The sequence below is a fragment of the Atta colombica genome, unplaced genomic scaffold, assembly GCF_001594045.1.
Source record: "Atta colombica isolate Treedump-2 unplaced genomic scaffold, Acol1.0 scaffold105, whole genome shotgun sequence".
Lineage (NCBI taxonomy): Eukaryota > Metazoa > Arthropoda > Insecta > Hymenoptera > Formicidae > Atta > Atta colombica.
In genome coordinates, this window is record NW_017259190.1 from 3,366,899 (window position 1) to 3,377,414 (window position 10,516).

The window sequence follows — 10,516 nt, forward strand, 5'->3', positions numbered from 1 at the left end:
ACAAAAAGGAAAAGTGATCAAAACTGACGCTTGGTATTCGTCAATTTTGACTACGTAATTCTATTTGCCACTGAAACGGCCGATTTGAGTGGCTCCTGAAAATGCACTTTTAGTGAACGCGTTTCACACCACCTATCGGCGCGACATCAAGCTATCGTCGCATCGAACGGCTCACTGGGAGTTCGTTTCGCCGTTCTAGATACACATTATCTTTTTGTTTGTGTGCTTTTTTGACAGTTACAAGGGGCATGTATATTTGAAAATCCGACGCGAGAGATTTAATGGCCGCATGAAGGAGTCGTGAAAGCGGTCGTCCGGCTTGCGCTCGGTGTTGCGCTCTCGTTTCAACGCGCGTTCGTCAGGACATCGCGCGGTTTGGTCTTCTACTCGTCGATTTCGATGCTGTTACTCTACTACTAGATAAGCACGACGACGAGGGACCGTCCGTCGGATCGCGGTGTTAAAACTCGGCACCAAGACTCGAATTCCTTTCTCAGCTGTTTCACTAGTGACAATACTCGCTGACCGACAGGTATCCTGAAGTCTTTTAACCGTCTCTGACTGTGATTTGAAATATTCTTTCGTCACAGTAACACTTTAATATACAAGATTTAATTATACATGTTTCCTCATATTAAAGTATTGATAATTCATATGTAAATATACAATTTTATAATAAATAGATTTAATATTTCAATTTTAATGCATAATCATTTCTCTAGTGAATAATTAAATGCGCGAGTATTAAATAGAGAAAGAATCGATTTTATGTAATGACTCTTGTCCTCAATTTTGCGAAAGAATTTATAAAAAATTCTCGTTAAATTTGCCATTTGAGATTTTTCATGAAATCTGATTGTTTAATTCAATATTTTTTTATGCATTATAACTGAAGTGTGTGTCAAATTTATTTACTGCAAAATTGTATATTTGCATGTTTATTTTGAATTGTCAATACTTTATTGATATAAGGAAACATATATAAGTATATTCTTTATATTAATATGTTATGAGGAAAGGGATATTCCAAATGAATCATTCTTCCAGAATAATCAATCATGGAGCAGGATACAGAGTATATGAAATTGCCTCTGGAGGAGCGCTGTGCACATAAGGTATTTACTACATTCAAATGCATATTTGTATTACTTTTTGCTATTTTAAAAGTTTGTTATTTGTCACTGAATTGAAACTTTCTATTTTGCTTTCATTAAACTTTGTATATTGTCTATTTATTTGATTTTAAACACAAGTACTAATTTAGTAACAAAAAACAGAATTTAGATTTGCAAGTAGTTGCAGTTTTATCAGTTTTAATTATTATAATGAACTTATTACAAACTTGTGATAATTGTAATTAACAATCTATGATTTTTAATATGTATATAAATACATAAAAAGTTTTTACTTAAGGACAATGTTATACTATTATATTGTACTAGTGTTAAATATTTTACTCGCAATGATGTAATATCTTAAAGTAGGCTAAACGTTAAATTAAATAAGTAATATTCTTTATATTGCAGTCTTGGCGAGCACGTTTGCATGGATATGAGGAATGTGTAAAGACATTTCAGTGCATCGATGATGAGAAATCACCAGAATGGAACAAGTACATAGGCTTCATCAAGAAGTTCGTGTTGGATAGTAACGCAGCTGCGCAAGAGAAGGGATTGGAAGCAACCCTGGCTTTCATCGAGAATGCCGCAGTTGCTGGTAAGATAGTTATTGAGGTGATGAACGGTATCGTGTCCAAATGTATCGCTGCACCTAAAGCCAAGACGAAGGAATTAGCTGTACAGATTACACTGATGTATATTGAGATTGAGAAGCACGAGGCAGTACAGGAAGAGCTGCTGAAGGGCACTGAGGCAAAGAATCCGAAGATCGTATCGGCGTGCATCGCTACCTTGACACTTGCGCTCAAGGAGTTTGGACCCAAAGTAATTAATATGAAGCCACTGATGAAAAAGATAGCGAACTTCCTGGAAGACAGAGATAAGATGGTACGGGAGGAAGGCAAAGCTATGGTAGTGGAAATGTATCGATGGGTAGGCGATCGCTTGAAGCAGCAGTTGAATACATTGAAACCAGTGCACATTACGGAACTTGAGGCGGAGTTTAGTAATCTCGGCGATGAGAAAGTGGTACCTATGCGCTATCTACGCTCCCAAAAGCCAAAGAAAATGGGCAATGGTAACGATTCAGCAGCGGCAAGCGATAATGGTGAGGATGATAATGAAGATGCAGATGGTGTTTTGATTCCGGACGTCGATCCATATGAGCTAATGACACCTATAGACATCCTATCAAAGCTACCAAAGGATTTCTACGAGAAAGTTGAGGCAAAAAAATGGCAGGAGCGAAAGGAAGCGCTAGAGGCGCTTGAAGTGCTTGTTAAAAATACAAAACTAGAGAACGGCGATTATGGTGACATAGTGAAGTCCTTGAAAAAAATTATCTCGAAGGACACCAATGTGCTGGTAGTCACGCTAGCGGGGAAGTGTCTGGCTGGTCTAGCTGCAGGTTTGAAAAAACGATTTCAACCTTATGCCGCCGCTTGTTTGCCTGCCATTCTGGAAAAGTTTCGCGAGAAGAAACAGACAGTGGTACAGGTATTACGAGAGGCTGCTGATGCCATTTACCAGAGCATGAGCATCGATCTTATTCTCGAGGACACTCTAGCTGCTTTGGAGAACAAAAACCCAGCCGTGAAAGCCGAGACGGCTGCGTACTTGGCCCGATGTTTTACGCATACACCACCTGCGAATCTCAACAAGAAACTGCTCAAATCTTATACCGGCATGTTGCTGAAGACACTTAACGAGCCGGATCCAACAGTACGCGATAATTCGGCGGAAGCGCTCGGCACGGCGATGAAATTGATTGGCGAGAAATCAATGATGCCATTCCTAACAGATATTGATAATTTGAAAATGACGAAGATTAAAGAGTGTGCCGATAAGGCAGTAATAGTCGTTAAAGTGAAACAGGAACGACCCAATACCGCTCCGGCCAAAATAGAATCGCAACGGATGAATAAGACGAACAAGGAGAATTCGAAGAACAGCAAATCGAATTTTGCGAAGAGACCGAATACTGGTATTGCGATCGGAAAGAAATCAGCAATAAAGAAACCCGGCAGTGCCTCGTCACTCACGAATTTGGCACCAAAGAAAATGGTACAGATGGAGAGAAATTACAGTCCAGAAGAGATCGAAGAGATGGCGGCGCAGCTTTTGCCAGCCGAAATAATCACCGGTCTCGTGGATAGCAATTGGAAAACACGTCTATCGGCGGTTACGCAATTGTCAGATATCATCAAAACAATGAATTCGACGGAGGTGCCGACCCAGGTGATCGTACGAACTTTGGCGAAGAAGCCTGGCTTTAAAGATACAAATTTCCAAGTAAGGATAGAATTGAGATTATATAATATTGTTCAATATTAATAAATTTGATTTATATATTTTAATTTAGAGTTGAGACTTTTAACTTTCATTTTAATTATAAAAAACAAAAATATTAGTAGTGTATGAAATCTAATTTAATTTCTTTAAGGTGTTGAAACTACGCATAGAGATTGTAAAATATCTGGCGGAAAATCATTCCTTCACAGCCACCGTGGCCGAGTATTGTCTCATGGACATTGCAGAAAAACTTGCAGACGCGAAAAATAGTACGATTGCTGTCGAAACTTTGTTAACGATTGCTGAGGCTACGAGTTTTGAATATATAGCAGACGAGGTAGTGGCGTTTGCATTCAATCAGAAGAATCCTAAAGTACAGCAGGAAACACTGTTGTGGTTGTGCCGAGGAATCACGGAGTTCGGTTTGTATTATTTTCATTTACTTGCTATAATATTAAATGTAAATAAATAAAATATACACAGAATATCAATATTTTTAATTTATCCAAATATTTTAGGTTGTGGACTCAACATCAAGTCCATCATTGAGAACATCAAGAAGGCAGTAGCGGCTACGAATCCCAGTGTGCGCACAGCTGCTGTAACTTTGCTGGGTACTTTGTATCTTTACATGGGCAAACCGCTATTGACATACTTTGACAATGAAAAACTTGCATTACGGCAACAGATTGAGCAAGAATGCGAGAAGCATAACGGCGAAACGCCACCGGCACCTATTCGCGGCGCCAAGGCCAGAAAGGCCACCATCAAAATCGAGGATGAAGAGGAGGACGTGGAGGAGTCATCGGAAAAGAAAGTAGACGGCAGCGAACCGGATCTCAATGAACTGATTCCTCGCGTTGACATCAACGCGCAAATTACTGAAGCGTTGCTAGCCGAATTGGCCGATAAGAACTGGAAAGTGCGTAACGAAGCGTTGCAGAAGGTGAACACCTTGGTTAGCGAAGCCAGATTTATTAAACCGACTATCGGTGATTTGCCGCAGGGATTGGCTCTTCGTCTCGTGGACAGCAATAGTAAGATTGCACAAGCAGCTCTAGGTCAGTAATTTAACTTAGCTATTATTTGTTATTAATTGAATTAATGTATATACATATTAAATAATCGCAATTATTGATAACTATCATTGAAATTAATTATTCATAAATTATTCATAAATTGGTTTTGTAATTTATAATTAATATCATTAAATTGCTTCTCTCTATATATACATATGTGTAGTAGAAAATTGTTTAAATTAAACTATTATATAATTATAATCTAGAAGAAATATCGTGCTATTATACTGTTAAATATGATTTAGCAGTAAATTATTACTTGATAGTTCTTAAAATTTTATTTTTTAATTGCAATCAATAATCAATAGTTTTATTACACTTCAAATATATTTTAGGTATATGCGAAACGTTGGCGACGGCTATTGGACCACCAGTGAAGCAGCACATTCGTGCTCTGTTTCCCGGATTTTTGCAATGTCTAGGTGACAGCAAAAACTGGATTAGAGTAGCTGCGACCTCCTGTATTAATACATGGGGAGACCAATGCGGTTATAAAGAATTCTTTGATGGCGAAATGATAGGTGATGCATTGAAAGCAGGTTCGCCGATGTTACGATCTGAACTATGGAACTGGCTGGCACAGAAATTGCCCTCAATCCCGGTGAAACAGATTCCCAAGGAAGAGCTTTTCGTGTGCCTTCCTTATTTGTATGCTAATCTAGAGGATCGTAACTCAGATGTACGAAAGAACGCTCAGGAAGCTGTTCTCGGCTTTATGATTCATCTCTCTTACGAAGCGATGGTTAGAAACACCGAAAAACTGAAGGTATTTATATGAATTATAGAATATTTCTTATATATAGATGTTTTAATAATTCGTATAATAAATAAAATTTAATAATTTTACTTCTCATTAATTAATTTAACATAATGAATAATTGCTTATGATGATAAAATATATTGCAATTTGAAATGATGTAATTTTTGCAGCCTGGATCAAGAACAGTAGTGATTGCTGCACTGGACAAAGCTCGTCCTAGTTTACCCATAAAACCTCTTCCTAAGAAAGAGCCATCAGATGACAATATCCTGAAGAATGGCGCGAAGGGTGCAAAAGTTGTGAAAGCTGTTAAATCGGTAATAAAATTAAATATACATACATGGTCTGACGAATTAAATTTGTGTGAATTAATATTTCTCTCTCTCTCTTTCTCTCTCTCTCTCTCTCTCTCTCTCTCTCTCTCTCTCTCTCTCTAATTCTATTAAAGTATTTTTATAATGACTTTTTTTTGTTTTTCGATGTATCATTAATCATATATTGTTCCAGAAGGGCGCTTCATCCAAACCGGGCAGTGCTCGCAAAAAGGATGACGACGTTGATACTAGTCCTCTGTTAGTAGTCAACAATCTGAAGCACCAACGTGTGATTGACGAACAGAAATTGAAGGTGCTCAAATGGAACTTTACTGCACCCAGAGAAGAGTTTGTTGAGCTTTTGAAAGATCTTATGACCACAGCAAACGTCAATAAGACTTTGAGAGCAAATATGTTTCATTCCGATTTTCGATATCATCTCAAGGCTATCGAAGCACTCACCGAGGTAAATATATGAATCAATGTATTGATGAAAAAAACCATATCTAATGTTCTTTCTTCTTTTACTAACGTCAATTTAATTGTATTATATAAAAATAAATCATTTATATTAAATTACATAAATTTGTGACATTTTAAAAATTAATAAAAATTTGGAAAATATTTTTTATCTTAATAAATTTATAAAATATATGTTTAATATACAATATCGATTCTTGTTTATATCATTTTTATCAGGATCTTCCTGGAAATAGTAAAGCATTGGTATCTAACCTGGATCTCATTCTCAAATGGTTGACATTGCGATTTTTCGACACTAATCCGTCGGTACTTCTGAAAGGATTGGATTATTTACAATTGGTCTTTAATATGTTAACTGAAGACCAGTATCACATGTTGGAAACTGAAGCAGCGTCATTTATTCCTTATCTCATTATCAAAGTATGTCATCCATTTCGTATTATTTATCTTTTTTCTTTTTTTTTTACCTATAACATTATTATATATGCCATATTAATCAATAGATAGGCGACCCAAAGGATGCTGTGCGTAATGGTGTGCGAGCTTTATTCAAGCAAATAGCTCTTGTATATCCTGTGAGCAAATTATTCTCATATGTAATGGAGGGCTTAAAGTCAAAGAATGCTCGACAGCGAACAGGTAGACGATCTGATTCTCCATATCGTTATAAAATGTTATGAAAATAATATGCAAACGTGTGTAAATGAAAAACATGTTGGTGCTTGTAGAATGCCTGGATCAATTAGGATCGCTAATTGAGAATTACGGAGTTTCTGTTTGTCAACCCACCCCATCTGCGGCATTGAAGGAAGTTGCGAAGCAAATAGCAGATCGTGACAATTCCGTTCGTAATGCCGCACTGAATTGCATCGTTCAGGCCTACTTCCTTCAAGGGGAACGTATATTCAAGCTCATCGGCCAAGTACGCAAGTTAAATTAATTAATATCATTAATATAAGAAAAGAAAATATATATATAAGTCAATTATGTTTTTTGCTATATACAGATATCAGAGAAAGATAAGTCTCTGTTGGACGAAAGAATCAAGAGAGCTGCAAAGAATAGACCCATAAAATCTGCATCCGCTACTAGACTCTCCACGCCAGCGATTGCAACCACCAGTCCGGTGACGGATGACATGGAGGCGGATTACGAAGAGGAGCAAGAAGAGATTGCTGAGCCAATGGAGGCAGTACCAGAGCTGTGAGTTATTTTTACACGTGATATTACGAAACTTTTATCGTGCTAATTGTTTAACAAAATAATAATCATATTTTAACCATATTTTTATTTTTTCTATAATATTTTCTTATGGAATTTTTTTCTAATATTTTTTTATATATTATCTCCAAGTAATTCATGTTCGCATGTCCTTCGCTTTTATATAACATATCCGCAGGGCATATGCCACAAGCACTACACACAATAATGAGGATGAGCAAGTGCTTTCTGAGGTCATTAAATCTTCTTCAAAATCGGACCAGGAAAATATCAGCAATCATGAAATTGATACACAAAATCATCTTTCCAATCGAGATGATTCGAAAACGTTTGTTACTTCTTTTGTTCATTTACGCAACTTTTTTGTGACGCGCTCTAATGACATGGTGCTGGGAAATATCGCGGAATCTCATCGTGCATCCTGCGTGCAATATCTTGTTTACTATCGAATATTATCATTTATATATATCTGTTTGTTTCAATTCCCTTTTTTATGTTTTAATTTGCTTTCTCTTTTCTCTCTTTCAATATGTTTGAATGTGTCATCTGTTTCGTTTTAAAAACAAAAAATGTAAAAGGGATCTAAGGATTTAATACAATGAAATAATAAATAATATTCAATAGCATGATAATCAAACATTGTTTTTCCATTTAATATATGTATATCACAATGATATACATATATTATTAGGTATAAAATGACTTCCTACTATTTTCTACTTTATGTTACTTTTACTTTTATTTTTACTTAACTCACATAAATTGAAAATATTTTTTACTTTTTAGATTACTGTAATATTTGATATCCTTAATCAACATTGTTTCCAAATAGTAGTGTATTTGATCTGATTTGTGATGTGTGTTTATTCCTTCAAGTTTCAAAAATTCTGTTGATCATATCTATATACAATGCATTTATTTTCTAGAAATTCTCCTACATCGACGCAATCAAAGATTCCTTCAGGTCCATTCGGATTAGATATGGAATTTCTGCAGAGAATTGAACTGAGTGCCCCAGTGAAATATCGTAATCCAGTATTAGCGGAACCCAGCTTGTCAGATTTGAACGAACCTCCAGTTAATGTGTTGAATCCACCCAAAACACAGTAAGTTAAATCTAATAAAATAATGAATTATTAATATAATTAAACTATGCACAAATCAAATAATTTATTTTATTTAAATTATTAATGTTTATTATTGTTATTTATTAGGTATTAATAATTTTTTATTTTTTACTTTTCAGAATGATACCAATTTCGCCACCGAAATTGTTAGTGTCAAAATTATCATCCGCTGTATCTCCTACTACTGCTAGCAGTAAGGACGAAACACTCGAACGTAACATTTTGTCTATGGCCAGTATGGATTTGCCCACTGCAATACAATCCATGAATGCAATAGAAAACGTTTGTATTTACTTTTTTGACGTTCGAATATATTAAAAATGTACGAATATTTAAAGATTTTTAAAAAATATGCTCTGTAGTTTTTAATTATCGTGATTTCATCCAAATTCTTGACGTAGAGGTATAATTAAAATTACTACTTTTTAAGAATTTTTTTCTCTGTGGAAGAAATTGATTAAAAAACTTTTTAAAATGTAAAATTTTCTATTTTGAATACCTGTGTAATATATGCATATATTAGCATTTTCTTTTGTTACAGTTATTAAAGTCTCATCAAGCGGTCAGCTTGCAATCCAGAGAGGATAAATTCATTGGATCGATTAACATGCAACTAAAATTATTGCAAACGTATCCATTACGACAAGAAAACGCAGACGTATCAAGGGGCTTCAGAAACACATTTCTGGTTATACTCGTGGTGAGTGCCAATTGCTTCACAATCAGTATTATTTCATAGATTATATATATTAATAAGCGATTTAATATACATTAAAATTATTATACATTAATATACATTAAATTAATTAATATACATTAAAAATATATAAAGTTTAATATTCTTGAGACTTCCACAGATACTTTCTATATAAAGATTATGCGTTTCACGGATTTTTTCCGTGTCCAGATCCATTCTTGGAATGCCAACGTTTCACTTCATTAGGGTGAGGAGTAGCCTGATATTGAGCTGTTCCTCCGGGTTCCCCTTTTATATATTACGCTACTTGTTGGAGTGGTGGAAGGAAAAGAATAAAATTGTGAGTGGAGGATGAGGGAAATGAAGTGAACTGCAAGGTTCACGAAACGTTGGCATTCCAAGAATGGATTTGGACACGGAAGAAACCCGCGAAACGCATAATCTTTATATATAAAGTTTAATTTTCGATAAAAAGGCACATGTCTGACAAAATATTTTTTTAAAGAGATTTAATAAGAAATTTAAATTAGAGACTTTCATAAAAAATTAAAAAATTTTTAAATATTTTAATTAGTTTCAAAAATTTTTGTTTTAGTTTTATGACACTGGATTTCTTGGAAAAAATGTTCCTTTCATACATTTAAAAGAATTAGTAGATCAGATGATAAGTTTGTTGGCCGAAAACAAGTTGGAACATTTGCATCAGGCTGGAGCATATTACAGGGTGATCAATAACATCATGGTGAAAATTATTGATAATTCTAATCACACCACCATCATATGGTATGATTTATGAGACAATAACATATTTATTTTAATTTTGTTTATTTTAATTTTTTAATATTTTATTTATTATGTTTGTTTACAGTGTATTAATCAAACTGCTTCATTCCTGTGCTGAATCAAATGTTCCTTCAAAATACGAAGAATTAGTGATGAAATGTTTATGGAAAATTGTGAAAACAATGTCGAATTGGGCCGCTGATTTAGATTACGATACAATACTCTTGGAAGTGCACCGTTTTCTTAAGGTAGAGAAATTTTTTAATAATTCTGTATATAATGACCAATTATTTAAAGTAAATGAGAATATATACAAGAAAGATTGCTATTGTTACATTTTGCAACTTATATAAGCTATTAATAAGTTAAATTTTGTAATTATTTTTTACTGTGTTTTAAATATTTCAGTGCGATATTTTGTATATTTTATATATATATATATGTTATTTTTTTATATAGGATTATCCTACTACGTGGTGGAAGAAACGAAAGTCCGATACTCCGCTACGAACAGTCAAGACAGTTCTTCACAGTATGACCAGAGTGAAAGGCAGTTCGATACTTAATCATTTGACGCTAATAAACAATACAAATGAATCTGAGTTGCACGCTTACTTAATAAGATTAATTGCGGTTAGTTGC

The 10,516-nt window shown here is 34.6% G+C and overlaps 1 protein-coding gene across 4 annotated transcripts in view; it reads left to right on the forward strand.

The window, feature by feature from the left end:
* Positions 1 to 271: 271 nt before the first annotated feature.
* LOC108691041 (cytoskeleton-associated protein 5) overlaps positions 272 to 10,516 on the forward strand; it is a 12,313-nt gene continuing 2,068 nt past the window's right edge. The window contains exons 1-19 of one of the 4 annotated variants that reach the window (XM_018198668.1): positions 272 to 532; positions 1,048 to 1,115; positions 1,527 to 3,410; positions 3,562 to 3,832; positions 3,929 to 4,471; positions 4,825 to 5,255; positions 5,420 to 5,566; positions 5,757 to 6,029; positions 6,263 to 6,466; positions 6,550 to 6,685; positions 6,775 to 6,968; positions 7,053 to 7,249; positions 7,446 to 7,595; positions 8,194 to 8,373; positions 8,514 to 8,676; positions 8,936 to 9,094; positions 9,687 to 9,874; positions 9,960 to 10,122; positions 10,334 to 10,507. In XM_018198668.1, the coding sequence (XP_018054157.1) occupies positions 1,059 to 1,115; positions 1,527 to 3,410; positions 3,562 to 3,832; positions 3,929 to 4,471; positions 4,825 to 5,255; positions 5,420 to 5,566; positions 5,757 to 6,029; positions 6,263 to 6,466; positions 6,550 to 6,685; positions 6,775 to 6,968; positions 7,053 to 7,249; positions 7,446 to 7,595; positions 8,194 to 8,373; positions 8,514 to 8,676; positions 8,936 to 9,094; positions 9,687 to 9,874; positions 9,960 to 10,122; positions 10,334 to 10,507 (5,514 nt within the window). In that variant the 5' untranslated portion in view covers positions 272 to 532; positions 1,048 to 1,058. Of the gene's footprint in view, positions 533 to 1,047; positions 1,116 to 1,526; positions 3,411 to 3,561; positions 3,833 to 3,928; positions 4,472 to 4,824; positions 5,256 to 5,419; positions 5,567 to 5,756; positions 6,030 to 6,262; positions 6,467 to 6,549; positions 6,686 to 6,774; positions 6,969 to 7,052; positions 7,250 to 7,445; positions 7,596 to 8,193; positions 8,374 to 8,513; positions 8,677 to 8,935; positions 9,095 to 9,686; positions 9,875 to 9,959; positions 10,123 to 10,333; positions 10,508 to 10,516 lie in introns of those variants that run through there. The other 3 variants (XM_018198676.1, XM_018198694.1, XM_018198685.1) reach the window with 3 other exon arrangements.